At 43.3% G+C, this 19,094-nt stretch overlaps 1 protein-coding gene across 1 annotated transcript in view; it reads right to left on the reverse strand.

Annotated features, from left to right (window-relative positions):
• Positions 1–201: 201 nt before the first annotated feature.
• The window catches only part of DOK5 (docking protein 5), an 82,059-nt gene continuing 63,166 nt past the window's right edge, over positions 202–19,094 (reverse strand). Inside the window, exons 7-8 of the mRNA XM_006273654.4 lie at positions 6,312–6,432; positions 202–2,283 (exon numbers count right to left, since the gene is read on the reverse strand). Coding sequence (XP_006273716.1) covers positions 2,216–2,283; positions 6,312–6,432 — 189 coding nt within the window. The 3' untranslated portion in view covers positions 202–2,215. The remainder of the gene's footprint in view (positions 2,284–6,311; positions 6,433–19,094) is intronic.

Genomic DNA, 19,094 nt, shown 5'->3' on the forward strand with positions numbered 1-19,094 from the left:
TCTCAGAAGTTTGGCGTTTGTGAAAGACAATGCTCAGATTGTTACCACCTTGTGACCAGCCCAAACCATGTCTTCCATCTTACCATGATTTATAAACAGACCTGGACCCAAACGTGATCATTTTTGTGAGAGCTGGCTGATGGGGATCAATATCTGATGGACCCTTGGTTCTGGATTTGCAAACAAAGAACTCTTTCTAGCTCTAGAAGGAAGAGACTCTTTATTTAACCAACAGATTTCAAATAGTAAAGACAGCTCTGGCTTCTGACAGATATGGGAAGCCGCAATCACCATGGCTTTAGGTCTTCCTGTTTTAAAATTCAAATAAAACCATCATTCTACGGTAACTTGATTTTTTTTTTAAATGGATTTTATGAATATCACCATCTTACATTTCATGACATACCACAGTAAAGAGCGCTAGGTCTGTAATCATACTTAAATAAAATGGCATGTTCCTGCTGAATCCACCTGGCTCAGGCACATCTGGATCTATCACTACTCCAGTGAGTGCTTCTTGGAGATACAAGCATGGGACCTTTCACAAGTGACTTTTGACCAGAGTCCAAGCTAAAGACACACACCATTTTCTATACCAGAGTAGAATTGTTCTTCTGCCTGAATCCACTGTATGTGCTATAAAAGGATTCAGTTATTTGCATGAAAGAGAACAGGGTTTGTTTCAAAAGGAACAAAAATCCAAGACATAATATGGAGTTTCATGGAGTTACACATTCATACAAATGTGTGTTATACTGATAGTATCACAATCAACCCTTGAGGATCTACCAGCTGTCATGACCAATAATATTAAAAGAGGTAAAAAACATTTTGTCCTCTCTCTTTCTCCTTGTAACAATTTAAAATATTAGCTGCCAATCATAGGGTTGCTTACCCTACTAACCAGGAAACTACTTAATATTCTTTTCAAATTATGTGCATATATCAGCATATTGTATTGAGAATCAGAACCAGATCTCCTCCTAAATAAGCTCTGGTCCATAGTTTAGTGAACAGAAGTAAATATATTCGCAGTGAAATCAGGTTGACTATCTCAGTGCTTTACTCCTACCCCTGACTTCTAGCAAAGTTTTTAAAATTATTCTTAACCCAGTAACACTATATATACATTCCTCATTTGTACAATACCAGGATAATCATAACTAGCCACTTTTAAGATTCCTTCTATATTTAACACCCATAAAGCTATCCAATCCATCTGATACAGATTGCACACACCAATCATTACATAAAATGTATGTCAGAATTAACATTCTGGTATCATATCCAGGCAAGCAGCATAAAAGACTCACTGTCAAGTACAGTAAAGAGGCAAAAATGGGGCCATTTTCAAAATTTATTTGAAGCTCAAGTAGGAAATCTTGTGGAAATTCCTATTCTGTTTCTCTAAAAAAAATACCGTACCTTCTAAGCTATTATAAGGGTTTCTTGCTTTTGTTTCAAGGGGACCCAAAATAACCCACTTTCCCATTTACTTCCTTCTGCTAACTTATTATTGACTATGGCCGTACACAGGTTTCTGAAATCACTGTACTGCCAATGCTGGCATTCACATGAAAAACCACAGAAATGGTGAGAAAAAATGTTTTATTTCTAGCCACCAGAGCTGGAAGCAAACATATGAAAAATAAGACACTTGACAATGTCCTTTAAAAGTCAACCAAGTCTTCTACAGACTCCGTACACAGGAAAAATAGATTTAACTGCTGCATAAAACTGGCCACCATTTCTCAAAGGTCAAGGATTGGTCTGAACAATTATGTTAGTAAAGAAAGAATAAGAGCTACACCAAACATGAACCATGGGATTGCTGACACAGTTGACATCACCTCACACAGCTGAATTAGACAAAGTGAAATCACAGTGCTCCACATCAGAGGACAAGTTAATATATTTACAACTGATATCTATCATACAAAAACATCGAGTCATATTTAAGGGGTCGATTTCCTTTCTGTTCAGATGTAAAATGTGAAACAAACATTGGAGTCATTTCCTTTTTAAAGATCTGCAGGACAGATTTCACTTTTGCCAAAGTAAAAAATAAAATATATTGTATTGCAGGACTTCTTAATCCAAGCTGATTTTTTTTTTCCCCCAGTAATTCCACTTTGCTTTCCTTCTTGCCATCATCATTATTATCCACCGGGGCAGTCTGTCACAAGACAAAGAGTTTTAAGTGCTTTGCAATCTTTTATCGATGCTCTGATCTGTAGGTGGGGAAAGTGTCTGTTCGATGAAGCTTCAGCGGGCTTGAAACATCTTTTGCAAATCAAATGCAAGAGAAAACAAAACAACACTTAGTCAAGCAGGTAGAGTATCTGTGCATGGTACTTTATTACAAAACTGGCTAAGAATGAAACACATGTTAGGTAACTTAAATTACTTGAGGGAAAGCCTGCCCCTGTGCAATCTATTGTATTGAGCCAGCAGTACAGGACTGAGGAGGGACTTTGGAGAACTGCATTTCCCTTCATGGTTCCTTTCTTGCTCTCAAGTGGAACTAATCTGCTACTGACCTACATGTATCAGCAGAGATCACTTGTTCTCCAAGATGACTCAGTTTTGCTAGTTGATACGCTGGGTGGGAGAGGCCAAGGCTCTTCCCATTCATTCCTGACACTCCTCTTCTATGAAGGTTTCTCTCTTCCTGTTGTTTTGACCCCAAAGGTCAAAAGTGGAGCAGAAAAGGATAGCCCCACATCTGTACACACTCCAATAGAAGTATAGAAAACCATGGTCTTAAGTGAAGGTGTAAATAGAGCTGTGTTAATATGGATTTGCAAGCATGAGGGATGCATCACTTTTCATTCGTCACACTGGGAATGTTCACCAACGCGGGAAAATGGCAGTGTGGACACTTGAGCAATCCATTTCCATTCGGAATTGGAAAAGAGAGTCAAAGGATCAGGCAGGAAATCCTAGCACAGGAGATTCTGAACTGTTTTAATTTGACATTTCATAAAGGGAAAAAAAAAATCATTTGTTCAAAATGTCTAATTGATCCTCCCCCCCCCCCCCCCCCCCCAGACTCTCTCAATTGGAAAAAAAATAAAAAAAAATTTGTTTGCAAATTTCAATAAAACTATAATTTCTGCAGTGGGGGGAAGAGGGGGGAATTCTTGCATGAAGTACTTCAACCTTCTCTACTAAGTGGGCATGCCTACATGAGACTCACATGTGCAGAGGACTAATTCTACTGTGCACTAACACATCATAGCAAAAGCTGTGCTATCGCACTAATGCACAGTAGAATTAGTCTGCTGTGCATTAGCCTCACTAAAAAGGCATGTGCTGGTGCTACTGCACAGTAGTGCTAATTACTGCATGTTCAGTTAGTACCTGTTATTACAGGTACTCAATTTAATGTGCCATAACTACAGCGCCTTTATGCACTTGTAGACGCACCCACTGAGCAAGTTTCTACTTGGCACATGCAAGAGTATAAGCATGCTAGCCCTGACACTAAACAAAATTTATTTTATATCAAGCATTGCTTCTGGGGTTGGTTGGTTAGTGAATTCATGAAACTAAAGTAATTATAGGTACCACCAGAAAAGCAGCAGTAAAACAACACACAAAGTGAACTGAAGCACTCTTGCTTGCTAACTGGAATATTAGTCTCTGCAACTTATTTGTACAAGTGCCAGAACTTTTCAGAGAACATAGGTCTATTTGCATAGTCCTATTCCAGCCTCTATGAAGATACTTTTATCTAGTATAAAAATAATATCTTATCTTACTATTTATCTTGTGTCAAACAAATCAGTTTGGAATTATTACTTTACTAAAGGGTTTTTAGCATCAGCAACAGTAAAACAAACCAGCTGGTTGTATCAAAATGCCGCAGTCACATTCTCAGTGGGTGCGTCTAACTGAGATAATTTACTGCACAGCAGTCTAATCTACTGCACAGTAAAGCATCACTGTCTACACATGCAGGGCATTAGCTGCACAGTACATATTTTACTGTACAGTAAGCCTAATATGAATTATTAGCACATTTAGATATGCCCATTGTGTCCTCACTGTTACTAGCAGGTCAGCTTCCCAAGCTTTAATTTACTGAACAAATGTTAACAGTCATTTATGTAAAATGCTGCCTTTATTGTTCAGTCATTTTACAAAACAATTGCAGCTTTTTTTTGTGGTTACTACTTCTGCACATGCCCTAATATTAAGAAAATCTTAATACCATAGAAAGAACTCTGTTTAACTTTGTCTATGAGTTACTGAAAACTGAGGGAAAAAAAATTGAAATGAGGCACATGACTAGTTCTTGTGATTTTTTACCAGTTTTCAAGATACTGGCTGTTCTGCAAAGCCTAGCTCCTGGAGTCATTTGAATCTAGAAGACTCTCCATTTTCATTGTTAACTTGAGCTGATCCCTTAAATCTGGTGCAAGATGACCAAACTCTTCTGATAGCAGGAAAAGCATCAGCAAACACAAACCCTGAAGCCAGGCAGCAAAGAAAAAGGAAACACAGATTTAAGTGGGTTTTTTTTTTTAAATCTCATGATTTTGAGGCTTGCTTTATCATTTCTCAAGTGTCTGAGGTTGGCAGATGAGGTCGGCCCCTTGAAATTAGAGCTCTTTTGTGCTCCTGCACCAGCCTCTGAACATTTCTGTGAAACACGCATTTATCACCTTGGCTTCCATTACCTCTATTTAGCTACTATCTGTGTGCCCACATGCTCTCTTCTTCAGAGCATTCAATTGCAGTCATGAGATGTCAGCTCTTGACCTCTCCTGATAGTTTTTCTCCCCCTCTTGGTCAGATTTTTGCTCACCTTGCTCTGGCTATATTTAACAGTTTCCAGTGGCTTTCCCCTTTGCTTCACCCTGTGTATTCCTCAGACACAAATCGATATCCCTTTGCTCTCCCAGTAATATGAATGTTCCCTACTGATATGCCCTACCTGGTAAGCCACCACAGAAAGGGGGAAGAGCTAAGGATACAGCCCACTCTTTCCCTGGTCTCTCCTCGTGATATCTCTAAACAGATCACGTACCCAAAGTACAGGCTTCCTCACCAATAGTGTACCAACTTACTCAGTTCGTTCTAATACATTTCAAACAAGCCCTACACTATAAAAAGGTAGGTGGGAAAAAATGTGTTTTATAATAGAAATGTGTGTACTGACTTAGAGGCAGAGAGATGCTGAGCAACTGCAACTCTGCCACCCCCCAGTATCAATGGCAATAACAAGATACAGCTTCAAATTATGGTATGACATTTAATCTACTTGAGAAATGGAGTTACATTTGAGTCAAAGATCTGTGCCCAAAAGGAGGTAACTGCAATCTATTATCTTGAGATCAGGCTTTTAACGTGCAAGAGCAGGATTTCCAAAAATGCTCCACCTTGGTCTAACTGTGCTCCCACTGGAGTCAATGGGATCTTTGCCAGATTAAGAACCTGATAGTCTTCTGATTTTGGACAGTGTCTAAAGACACCCACACTACTCAGCATTCCCAGCAGATATGTTTGGGCAGTGGTTTTCAACCTTTTTTTCATTTGCAAACCCCTAAACAATGTTGAATGGAGGTACAGACCCCTCTGAATTGTAAGTGTGGGTATTCACACACTTTAGATGGATCATAGTCATCTTTCACAGACCCCTTAGACGTAGTCTGCAGATCCCCAGGAGTCCACGGACCACAGGTTGAAAACCACTGAGTTAGGGCATGAAATTGGCCATCAGGATAAATGCCCTTCCTAGCCACTAGATGTCCTTCAACAACCACAATAAAGCCAATAATAGGCTGCATAGAGATACGCTGAACATCAGATCCAATATTACTGACAATTTTCCAGAATTTCATAGGAAATCTGTTGGAATATGCATTACCCCTTAGGCCAGCAACAGGAAGGACACCTATCTTATGCAAAGTTTCACAAAGAGGCAGGACACATCCCTGACACAAAGGCCATCCCTGACATATTTCAAGTCCCTGATCCAGCTCATGGAGGCAAAAGAGCTGTTCAAAGAAAAGATCGCTAGAATTATTGAACATGGTCGAGTCAACGTACTCTTCCCAAGCATCATCCTTGGAAAGAACCACGTTGTTTTGACTGAGATTTAATGCAAAAAATATCAGCCCAAGACAGCGTGGAGGAGTTCAACTCAGATGGTTAAAGGTCTGGCTATGGGAAATATTGAGCTAACTTACTAAGCAGCAGTGCTGCCAGACCTGTCTAAACATGGAACCGTTCCTAGGACAAGGGCCCAACCCACCGAGGGGTTCAAGTTAGCACAGTTTTAGCTTTAATCCTCCCTTCCTTACCTTGTAGGCCATAGAGCTGGCCAGTGCTGTGCTGCCGTGTGATGTGCTGCCAGTAGGCACTCCGAGGCAAGGGCACCATGGTGCTGAGAGACACAGCTCGCTCACTCATTTTCATTTGAAGCTATAAAATAAAAGAGCAAAAGAGACATCAAGGAGAGAGCATGACAGCAGCACTGCTGACAGTCCTCACAGACAGATCGTGTGGGAGGCAAAGGTTGTACAAAAACACTTGGTGGAATTGCTGCTTAATCACTTCTTCCTCTGCTCAGGCCCAAATTGTACCATTCTCTGCTGGCAACGGGACTCGGGAAGTTAGGGCAAGGCTGCATGGGGACACATGGTGCAGGATGGGAGAGGGGTGTGCAAAGAGAGCCAAAAACCCTTGTGAGACGAGACTGGTTCTGCTTCAGGCTTAAGCCAGGCAGCTACAAGTGGGAATGGGAGAAAAGCAGAACACAAGGAAGCTCTGGCCCATTCCTCCTTTTCCAGGCAGCAGAACATCTCCCTACACTGTGGGTTTGCCTTCCCTCCCACAGCACGAACCACACCTGAGAATCTGGTCCTCAGTCTTTGCGTCCTGGGTAGGGAAAGAAAAGCTGTTGTTCTTTGTGTATAGCTTTTTATTCTGCATCTCCTTGTGTATCTTGCAGATGGAGCAAATTTCTTTCCGTATCATGTACAGCACAAGAGCTCATTGGCTCCTGAACATAATAAATTCAATCTATCCTTTGTGCAGCTCCACTGAGTTAACTATGACAACACAAGGTGCACCAGTTCTAAAGCAAGTGGGACTAAAAAATACCTTGGTAGAGAGTTAAAATTAATGGAGCCCTGAGGAAGGAGCCTGAGATATATCGATCGCGGCACAGGGCTGCACATTGCATGGAGCGGTTCTTGGCAGAGTGAACTGGGCATTTGATAAGGAGAGAGTAAAATAGCTAATCCAGTTCTCCCTGGAAAAAGACTTTGATTTGACCTAGCAAATCTGACAAGATGCATCATCCTCTAGTGTCATGCAAAACCAGCACACTAGAAACTAGTGTGAAGCATGGATTTGTGGTAAATGTATCTGTGGTACGAAATGTCATACAAGGAATTAGAATAGCAGGCTGCCAGCTATCCCTATCCAAGCAGAGTGGTGAAGCAGAGATTGGGCTGGAACAGATCAGCAGAAATCATACTAAATGTGCTCTAGGAGAGTGTTAGGCTTTGGGAACCTTGAGTAAGTAATTCACCTGGCTAAGAGATTATTATTTATCTAGACTTTGTCTATCAAAGTTTTAAGTAAACCCGGGCAACTTTGGAGCATACATAGTGCGAGTTACTGAAGAAAGCTAGGGAAGTTATGCATTGCATCCCTACTTGGGTAAGCTGGTAAGTACGGTCTGCATTGCATTTAACTGGGGATCAGTTAGCCTGAAATTTGAACAAAATTCAGCCCCCTCTACATATGCAGGTAAAGGTGCAATGGAATCTAATGTGCAATCCACACAATTGCTCATTAGATACCGTTGTGCTTTACTGCTGGTGCAGGGGGCAACAAGCAAGCTCCCATGCCTGGCAGCCTCTCAGCTGTGAGGGGTTCCTAGACATAGGAGCACCCTATGCACCCCCCAGGGCTGTGAGATCTCGGTAGCTGCAATCTTCCAGGCCTGGGGGGTGCAGTGAGCAGCTCCACACACCCCCAAGGCTGGGAGATTGCAGCTGTGCCTCATCGCTGCCAGGACCAGCTGGATCCGGGCACCTGGAGGCATGCGACTGAGGGACAGAGTTGTCCAGGACCCAGGGTTGGCAGCTTCAGGGGCTGAGAGTCCCCTTACTTACAGGACTCCCAGCCCTTGCTGGGCATGATGCACCTGCTACACCTGGAAATTAAAGCTCAATAGCAAATTAAAGCTTGACAGTTAGTACACAGTTTTAAGGTCTAATTTTATAGCTGGTTTGAGCTTTTTATGGAGTGATAAGTTCTTTGCACATGTAGCTGGTCTCAAAGGAATTGCATAATACGTGAAACAGAGGGGGCTTATGATTTTCAAAACACATTACAAAGACGCACATTAATTTTGCACAACCCTGTTCAGATAGGCTCTTCCTGCCCAGTTGTTCTGCCTAGCATCTATCATCTCTGTATTAATGCCATTCACCTGCTAGCTGAGGATTTTCAAGTTGTATTGGCAGAGCTGCAGCATGACATTGTTTAAAGATTATCACACATGCATGCCAAGAGAAGGACAGGACTTCAAAAGCCAGGAATTACAGTAGCATCATTTTGCCGCAACCAATAGCTTCTTCCCAGTTTGCTCTTCTAGAGACATGACAGCTAACAAAATTACTGTAGTCCTCTAATAAAAACTTTCTGATACCTACCACTTCTAAAATAAGAGGCATTAATTTAAAAAGCAGGTTTTGGGGCCCTCATATTCTATGCACTGATATTGTATCCGCAGTTGTGAGTCCACACCCATTTTGTATACGTAAACACACTGACAGCACATCTAGTGCACAAGCAGTCGATAAGCCTGTGTTGTCACCCCTTTAGAAGTGTGTAAACTGAAGCACCAAAAGAGCAAGTGTGACATGGTTAAACCAGAGCAGCACAATGCATGACAGCAATCACAATATCTAACTATAAAAATGCCTGTTCTCCCTCCATTTGCCCCCTCGGACAGCTAAAAGTTACATGCTCTGTTTATGAAAATAGAAACTATCTATGACATTTTACAGAAGCAGACTCCTTTCATTTCATTTTGCAGACAAGAAGCAGGTAAGAACCCTTTGAGATATTAGTTTATTTCACAGCAAAGAGAACAGGTCAAGCAAGCACACAGAAGAGGCGGATCTGAGGGCTGGCTGGCTTCAAGGAGAAAAAGGAAGGCTTTGAAGTTTTTTTTTAGAAGCCATTTACCCTCAGCCTCCTCTCTGTAAGGTGTGGACAGTGTGCCTGGGATCTGAAAGAACAAACAAATATCAAATCAACCACTGCTCTTTAAAACACCCACATCCGAGTTACTAATACTGAATCACTCTGCACGATACATGCTTCCACCTACGCAGTATATTTATTAAATGCAGTTCCTTCAATAAAGTATCAGCAGAAGTTGCACTGTTACCATACATTTCAGCACCATGGAAACAAACAAGGAATCTATTCCAGGAAAGGGAAAATTCATTGGGGCGCTGTGACTGATGTTTCCCAACTGCTCAAAATCCTTTCAGGGTACATCTTACAACCTTGTGGCAATCCCTGAGACCGCCACTGAAAAAAAAAATTCAAACAAGGCCCCCCGCCACTCCCTCCTCCTCTACACATGTGGCCTGCTGGAAAGATGTTGTATGGCCAGTATTCAAATGACAACAGGCACGTCCTGCATCACTTTCATGAGCACGCCAGGAGACTGAGGGTCCCTAAGAACATCCCTGCACTAAAAAGGCATCACTTTTGGACAAATACCCTGTATAGCACAAGAGCAAGTGGGAGGGACTAGTTTCTCAGCACCAGTTTCAAAATCACCACGGAGGCAGACATACCCCAAGGCAAGTTAGGTCATAAAGTAGGGGAGGATGAGCAACAGTTCCACATTCCCAAAGGGTTTATCTGGAACAACAGAGGATCTCCAGCAGGCAAGGAATGGTCTTGAGAAAGATTTAACAAAAAAAGAAAGCAAGGGACCTGAAAGAATAAATTCTGAACAACAGACAGGTCAGAGAAATGGCCCTGGAAAGTGGAGCATCACCATGCTTAATGTATAAATGTCATCAATACACCTGGAATTTCATGCAAATACTGTTTTGATGAGGACTGATTTCATTCTCATAATAAATCTACTGTATCTCTGTGGCAACAGAAAGAGCAAGAATGACATGACAGCGGGCTGGCTTTATTCCATGTCAGCACTGGTAAGTAGGTCAAAAGCAGCAGGAAACAATATGCTGGCATGCACGTGCACAATGGTTACGACTTGGGCAGGAGGGGAGACCGCGACTCTGCACTGCATTAATGGCTGGTGAATGACTGGTTTGTTAAGTGAAGGGTGTGACAGGGCCAAGGTGCCAGGGGTGGCCATGATGCCCCCTGGTGGCTGTATGGCTCCTGCCCAGCTTAAGCTCTAAGATAGCCCTCCCCTAATTACTCACCCTCCATACCTTGTTCTTAGTAAAGAATAGGGAAAGAAGGCTGCCCACAGGCCTTAAAGCTAGCCTTAGTCCTTCAAATTGTTATCTGGTCCCTCCAGGGCAACCGCGGCCTTCAGGGTCAATTGTGTGGCTCCGTGCACCCCTACACCACACCCCAAGACTTGCAGGTGCTATCACTTCTGATGTTCCCTTTTTGTCCTCCCCTCCTCTAGGCTGGGGGGACACTCTGTACCCTGCTCAGCCCCTCTGAACTGCCTGAACTACCGGCTTGCTGAGCATGCCTTACGCCTGCCACCAATGATGCTCAAAGCTTGTGACTCAGGCAAAAGCATCAACATAAATTAATGGCAACTTGCCTGCATACACCAATCTCACTGTACCTGGACAAGATTCCCCTGTGCCCGAGGCCTCCAGAGTGGTGGACCCCAATCCCTTGTTCTTCCATGAGCCTCACTGCCCTGCTGGCTGAAGCTCCTTTTTGGGGGGCTCTCAGAGCTAGACTGCCTGACCATTTCAGGCTCTGAGCTTATATAGCTGAAGCCTGAGCCCTCTTCCAGTCAGGTGAGTCACTCATTAGCCCCCCTCCACACCACTCAGAAGCTGCCTCTCAGTCAACTTTTCCTCTTAAAGGGGGAAGGCACACTAAGCATCCTGCCACAAAAGGCATTGAATCCCAAATTGACTATGTAATGGAAACTGTTTAGATATTTATCATATTTTCTATGGTTCTATGATTTAGATAATCAGTCATCTCATTGATTAAAGGCTATCCAGATGGATTCAAAGACAGCCCCATCCAAAAATATGCTGCTCTTTTCCATGTTGGGACCCCATCTTTCCACAACCATCGTTGTAACAACTTTGGGTGGCTTGCTGGTGAACCGTGTTCTAGAACCAAAATCTCGCAGTCGTATTTAGATGAACATTTTGGGATGGCTTCTTATTTCTCTCATAGATCAATTACAGTGAAATCTTTAAATTACAGTTTTTTCAGGCCTTTGTAACAGATGGTAGGATAATGAGCTGTGAAGAAACTCTCACAGAGATAGAGAATTTACTGGCTCTTTGGACAGGTGATCGTGGTTATACTATGATCATTAGCAGTGTTTGCATTGTATGCTAATGTTCATTGTCAAGTAGATGGTGCAATCTTTTGATTTATTTGCAACATAAGAAGTAATTGGGAGGGCCTTAAGGCTAAATGGTAGCATTGTACCATTGAGGACAAACCAACTGCTAGCTGTTACACAAGCACTGCACTTTGTGAAATAAAGTGTGACAGGATGTTATTGCTTTGGTGCTTCAGTCAGCCACAGATTCCATATTTACCTTTAAAGGGACTCCACTCTGTACTCAGAGACAAGGAGAGCCTTTTAGTCCTTATTAAAATAACTTAATACAATTGTAAAGATGTTACAAAGATGTTGCATACAGTTAACCCCATTAGACATTTCTGTGGGTGAATGCCTCTTCTTAAACAAGAAGAGCATCCTTAAAAACTCTTCTTCAACCAAAATGCAGAGGTGAATTTAATCTGCAGTACCTTTAAATAGGATCTGTAATTCTTCTTGTGTAGGTCCACTGTGTTTAAACCCTGAATTATTTCTACAGGACTTGCAAAGCTTGTTAAAGTTTTCTGTGAAAACAGATAAAGGGCCATATTGTGGTTCTTACCATAGTCTCATCTAGCATTTCAGTAGCATAAAAGATGTGTGAAGCTGCTTCAGGTGGATACCTCCGAATTTCCTGGGGTACCATTAGGAGCATGCCCAAGTGACAGTTATGAGAATGTAACCTAGTCCTGAGGATGCTCCAATTAGCAGCAGTCCTGGGGTTTTAGGCTGAGAATAGATGATGTGAGGACATATTCACTCCTTTAACAACTCAGCTAACACTAAGGCTTGGACTCAAGCCATCCCCTTTAAACAAACCAAATGGACAGAAACCCCCTACAACTCAAACCCTCACAAACTCACGTTTCATATGCTTTCTTGGGCAGAGAGAAATGACGACATTTTAGTAAAGATTTGTTTATAGGCTTTGAGCTATTTACTCAGTTGAGGTGAATATACATTTCAAAGATTTATGAAACACACTGATTATAAAGTACCTGCATATGCATAAGGTAGATTTAGTCCTGAGATTATTATATTGAGATGATTGCACTCTCAGTATTCATTAGGGCTTTTTCCCCTGATGAAGCAGATTCATGTAATCAATACAAACTGCTTAAGATTGTAATTGCTTAGTTAAGTAGCAGTTAGCAAATGAAATGCAATAGAAATGCAAATGCTGTAAAACAGGAAACAATAATTGTATTTATGTTGGCAATTTCAGATAGGTATAATATATTCATTAGAAATGTCAATATTCCACTCAAACCTAGATGGCCTGTTGGGCAAGACAGAGAAGGGCAACTCTCCACCATGAATGACCAGGTACCCTGTTACAGCTGGGTCAATGCAGTCAAGAATCTGGAAACAGTCTCAGATCCATATCTCTGGATCTGTAGCAAGACTAACTGCTCTGGCACCATGTCCCTATAATATTTCAATGCCCTTCTTAAATCGTTGGTGAGCTTTCGTTTGTTATATTTTATTAGCTTTTTACTCGAATTCCCCACCTATTCTACTAGCGTTAAATCAAGAAAGTCTTCTGTTCTAGTCTAGTTGATGGAAAATACCATTTCCACCTGTAATATAACAAGTGCACACAGAAATGGACATCATTAGCAACTTCTCATCAATTATCCAACTGAAGTTGTTTCAGAAAAAAACAACCCCCAAAACAGTCAGAGTATCCAGGCTGCCCTGTGAACTAGCTAACAGAATAATTCCAAACAATGCCAGTTTTCTTCTGACAGGAGTAAGGAGGTTCACTCTGATAACGTCTTGACATTTCATCATAAGAAGTAATGAGGTTCCTTCCTAACCTACCAGGACTGAACCTGACATAAATGGCAACAGTCAGCTCCTATAATTCTGCTGCTCACTTATTATGACAGCTGGATAATCTTTCATAGTCTTTGAAAAATGTGTTTATTACCTTTCTAATAGCTGGGAGTTTAAAAATGAAAAGGAGGAATGAATGAATGCAGCACAGTGGGGTATATGCAAGGTCAGCTCCCAGACTGGCAAGGTCAGCTCCCAGACTGCTGCACTGAGCAGAACAGTTTGGGAAGAAGGTGAGCAGCTCTCAGTGGTGAAAGACCAGGTTAGGGACTATTTAGAAAAGCTGGACATGTGCAAGTCCATGGGGCCGGATGCAATGCATCTGAGGGTGCTAAGGGAGTTGGCTGTGACTGCAGAGCTGCTGGCCATTATCTTTGAAAATTCATGGTGATTGTGGGAGGTCATGGATGATTGGAAAAGAGTAAATGTAGTGTCAATCTTTAAGAAAGGGAAGGAGGAAGATCTAGGGAACTATAGACCAGTCAGGCCCACTTCAGTCCCTGGAAAAATCATGAAGCAGGTCCTCAAGGAATCCAATTTTAAGCACTTGGAGAAGAAGAAAGTGATCAGGAAGTTAGCATGGATTCACCAAGGGCAAATCATGCTTGAGCAACCTGATTGCCTTCTATGATGAGACAAATGGCTCTGTACATGCAGGGAAAGCAGTGGATGTGGTATACCTTGGCTTTAGATGAGCTTTTGATAAGGTCAACCACACCATTCTTGCAAACAAGTGAAGAAAGTATGGGTTGGAGGAATGGACTATAAGGTGGATAGAAAACTGGCTGGAGCATCAGGCTCAACAGATAATAATCGATGGCTCTCTGACTGGTTAGCAGCCACTATCAAGTGGAGGGTAGGGCTTGAATTCAGAGTGACCAAGACAAATTGGAGGATTGAACTACAAGAAATCTCATGAGGTTCAACGCAGACAAGTGCAATGTCCTGGACTTAGGATAGAAGAATCCCTTGTACTGCTGCATGCTTGGGACCAGCTGGCTAAGCAGCAGCTCTGAAGAAAAGAACCTGGGAGTTGCAGGGGATAATAAGCTGTATAAGAGCCAACAGCATGCCCTTGTTGTGAAGAAGGTTAATGGCACATTGGGCTGCATTAGTAGGAGTATTGCCAGCAGATTGAGGGAAGTGGTTATACCCCTCTATTCTGCACAGGTGAGGTCACATCTGGAGTCATGTGGCAGTTTTGGGGCCCTCTACTACAGAAAGGATGCGGACAAGTTGGACAGTCCAGCAGAGAGCAACAAAAATGGTGAGCCAGCTGGGGCACATGATATATGAAAAGAGACTGAGGGAACTGGGCTTATTTAGTTTGGATAAAAGACTAAGAGGGGATTTAATAGCAGCCTTCAACTACCTGAAGTGGGGGGTCCAAAGAGGATGGAGTTGTACTGTTCTCAGTGGTGACAGATGACAGAACAAGGAGCAATGAGGTCAAGTTGCAGCAAGGGAAGTATAGGTTAGATACTAGGGAAAACTCTCTCACTAGGAGGGTGGTGAAGCACTGGAACAGGTTACTTAGAGAAGTGGTTGAATCTCCATCCTTGAAGGTTTTTAAGGCTTGGTACGAGAAAGCCCTGACTGGGATGATCTAGTTGGGGATGGTCCTGCTCTGAGCAGTGGGTTGGACTAGACCAACCTCCTGAGGTTCCTTCCAACCCTCTTTTTGCTATGATTTCTATGATTCTATGCTGAGCAGTAGTAGATGACCACAAAGAGTGAAATTAATTCCTGAGCAGAAGACTAGTATTGTCATTCCACCCCAACCCACCTTAAAAGAGATAAACCCCTTTTATTTCACTTTTTTTCTGACAAGTAAACGTAATCTGCTTGCATGAGCGTGCAGCTCAATTCCTTCTCTCCACCCAAGCTGCAGAAGCCTAGCCAGAGACCCTCCGTATCTGCTCTCTGTTTGCAAAGGTTGATGCTTCTAACTTCCGAGTCCCTGGTTTAGAGCCTGATAACATTGGCCAGGATGGCAGCATCACATAAACATGCCTATTTAACTGCAGAAACTAAACTGTGAAAGTTTCTTCTGTCAACTGTAACAACATGTTCTAGTGAGGTACAAGTGGATTCCTATTAGGCCAGGTCCTGGTTCTTAACTACCTGACATTAGATGCTACAGGGGTACAAAACAGCCACAAAGCTAACGTATGTTAGGTCACACCCATCCCTTTCACATGTCTGAGCAAAAGTTATGTGGCCAGGGCATCTGGAATGGCCTTACAGCTGCTCTGACTTACAGTGAGGATTTGTTCAGCCCATAATTGCAGAAGCATAATAATAAAGTAGCTTAATACCACCAGTGCAAATCTTCAATAGTCTTGTGCTCGGCACAACTCAGCCACATTGGAGGATCTGGACCAAAGATTAGAAATTCAAATTCCAGTTTTCACAAAAGTTGTCCTCTGGTCAACCCTTTCTAATCACCAAAGATCTCCCCTCTAGGTAAAATGTCACTACACAAAGGCTCAAGCTTCACTAGCACAAACACACAAACAAAAAGGCTATTTCCTGAAGGTGAATTTTGAAATATGTATTTTTTAAATAAGAATAATCAGCCAGTCAGTCAAACAAATAACACAAAGAAACATCACACAACTCCTCAATAATAAACTATTATCTTTGACTCTCTTCAATGGACTCTATATTGACCTATTCAAATTACAAGGAAAATAATGCTAAGGAATTAATACAGATAAATACTTCAAGGTCCCGCTGAAAATGTTTTGTGATCAGCAAGAGAGGTGAAATTCAACGGTTTTAGCTATTCTGATTTATGCAATCAATTGTAACACAACCAAAACAAAAACCTTAGTCTGAATAACCTTGAACTCAAGGGCAGGTTGGACTCTAGACCCACGGTTTAGTGCTGAACCATGCTGCGATAAATGAGCTGCATCAAAAGACTTGGATCTGAATTTAAGGCTGTTCTGTATTTAACGGCAGACTGGTTCATTTGTAATAATCATATTTCTTCTGGTGTTATGACTTTCAGGGCTCTGACAGGCATTCAGTTTAAGGCATTATGGGAGCTAAGACACAGTTCCAACCATGCCACTTCCAGCCATGCCATGCATGCATGGCAAGACATGCGATGTTTGGATCAGGGATTAGATCCCTATTGCATCTTACTTGTCAGTGCAGGGTGAGCCTGGGATAATCCCAGGCTCCCCCTGCCCCAACCCATTATGATCCCAGGCTCCCCCTGCCCCAATCAGTTGAAATCCAGGTGCCAACAATAAGCTAATTGTCAGTTTAACTATTCAAATACAATACAAAATTAAAGGTTCCTCTTACATACTGTAAATCATCAAATATGAAGTAGCCTCAAGACATTGTTCACTTCAGTAGAGTAGTGACCATAGACCAAGGGTAGGCAACTCCCAACCATGGGTGCCAGAGCATGACGAGCGAAGACATTTTGCTTCGCATTATAGATTCATAGATTCATAGATGTTAGGATCGGAAGGGACCTCAATAGATCATCGAGTCCGACCCCCTGCATAGGCAGGAAAGAGTGCTGGGTCTAGATGACCCCAGCTAGATACTCATCTAACCTCCTTTTGAAGACCCCCAGGGTAGGGGAGAGAACCACCTCCCTTGGGAGCCCGTTCCAGACCCTGGCCACTCGAACTGTGAAGAAGTTCTTCCTAATGTCCAATCTAAATCTGCTCTCTGCTAGCTTGTGGCCATTGTTTCTTGTAACCCCTGGGGGCGCCTTGGTGAATAAATACTCACCAATTCCCTTCTGTGCCCCCGTGATGAACTTATAGGCGGCCACAAGGTCGCCTCTCAACCTTCTCTTGCGGAGGCTGAAAAGGTCCAGTTTCTCTAGTCTCTCCTCGTAGGGCTTGGACTGCAGGCCCTTAACCATACGAGTGGCCCTTCTCTGGACCCTCTCCAGGTTATCCGCATCCCTCTTGAATTGCGGCGCCCAGAATTGCACGCAGTACTCCAACTGCGGTCTGACCAGCGCCCTATAGAGGGGAAGTATCACCTCCTTGGACCTATTCATCATGCATCTGCTGATGCACGATAAAGTGCCATTGGCTTTTCTAATGGCTTCGTCACACTGCCGGCTCATGTTCATCTTGGAGTCCACTAGGACTCCAAGATCCCTTTCCACTTCCATGCCACCCAGCAGGTCATTCCCTAGGCTGTAGGTGTGCTGGACATTTTTCCTCCCTAGGTGCAGCAGTTTGCATTTCTCCTTGTTGAACTGCATTCTGTTGTTTTCTGCCCACTTGTCCAACCTGTCCAGATCTGCCTGCAGCTGTTCCCTGCCCTCCGGCGTGTCTACATCTCCCCATTGCTTTGTGTCATCTGCAAACTTGGACAGAGTACATTTGACTCCCTCGTCCAAGTCACTGATGAAGACATTAAAGAGTATCGGTCCAAGGACCGAACCCTGCGGGACCCCACTGCCCGCACCCTTCCAGGTTGAAACCGACCCATCCACCACGACTCTCTGGGTGCGACCCTCCAGCCAATTCACCACCCACCGGACTGTGTAGTCATCCAAGTCACAGCCTCTTAACTTGTTCACCAGTATGGGGTGGGATACCGTATCGAAGGCCTTCCTGAAGTCTAAGTATACGACATCCACCCCTCCTCCTGTGTCCAGGCGTTTCGTAACCTGGTCAAAAAAAGAAACTAGATTGGTCAGGCACGATCTGCCTGCCACGAACCCGTGCTGATTTCCCCTCAGCATAATTTGTCCTGCCGGGCTCTCACAAATGTGAGCCTTGATAATTTTTTCAAAGACTTTGCCAAGGATGGAGGTGAGACTGACTGGCCTATAGCTGCCCAGGTCCTCCTTCCTCCCCTTTTTGAAAATGGGGACCACGTTGGCCCTTTTCCAGTCCTCCGGGACTTGGCCCGTGCGCCACGAGCGTTCAAATATTCCCGCCAGTGGCTCTGCAATGATGTCAGCCAGTGCCTTCAGCACCCTCGGATGGAGCTCATCCGGGCCTGCCGACTTAAAGGCATCCAGTTCTTCCAAGTGACTCTGCACTGTCTCAGGGTCTACGCATGGTAGTCCGGTGCCTTGCTGCTGCCTTTCTACAACCCCAGTGAGAGACTTGTCGTGCCCCTCGCTTACGAACACTGAGGCAAAGAACTCGTTGAGGAGTTCAGCCTTGTCTCCCCTGTCCGTCACCAATTGTTTCTGCTCATTTAGCAGGGGTCCTATTCCTCCCTGGGCCTTCCTTTTACTCCCTATATATCTAAAAAACAATTTCTTGTTGTCTTTTACACATCTCATACTGTGAGCTGCCAAATGTTGACTGGCATTAATGCTAGCTCCAGTTTAGAGCAGTCACATGTTCAGGCCAGGGCAGACGGTGGGGAAGGGGCCAGGGCTGCGCTGCCATAATAACGATCAGGCCCCTCATGGCTCTCCTACTGTCCATCCGTGGCTTGCCAACATCTTACAAATTGAGGCTGTGGGTGTTTTTGGCACTCTGCCCCAAAATGTTGCCGACCCCTGCCGCAGACATCAACCTGCCCATTCAGTATGTTAATAGTGACTTCTAAGACTAATGGATTCTGCTTCCCATTCCTGGTCCAAATCCAGGAATGCTACAAGAAGAAAAAGAAGTAGCTTTTGGAGGAAAGGAAGTGGGGGAATATTAGTTCAGTTTTTTAAAGTTGCAAAAATGCCCTTGTGCTGTTTAGA

Source organism: Alligator mississippiensis, chromosome 9 (assembly GCF_030867095.1).
Source record: "Alligator mississippiensis isolate rAllMis1 chromosome 9, rAllMis1, whole genome shotgun sequence".
Classification (NCBI taxonomy): domain Eukaryota; kingdom Metazoa; phylum Chordata; order Crocodylia; family Alligatoridae; genus Alligator; species Alligator mississippiensis.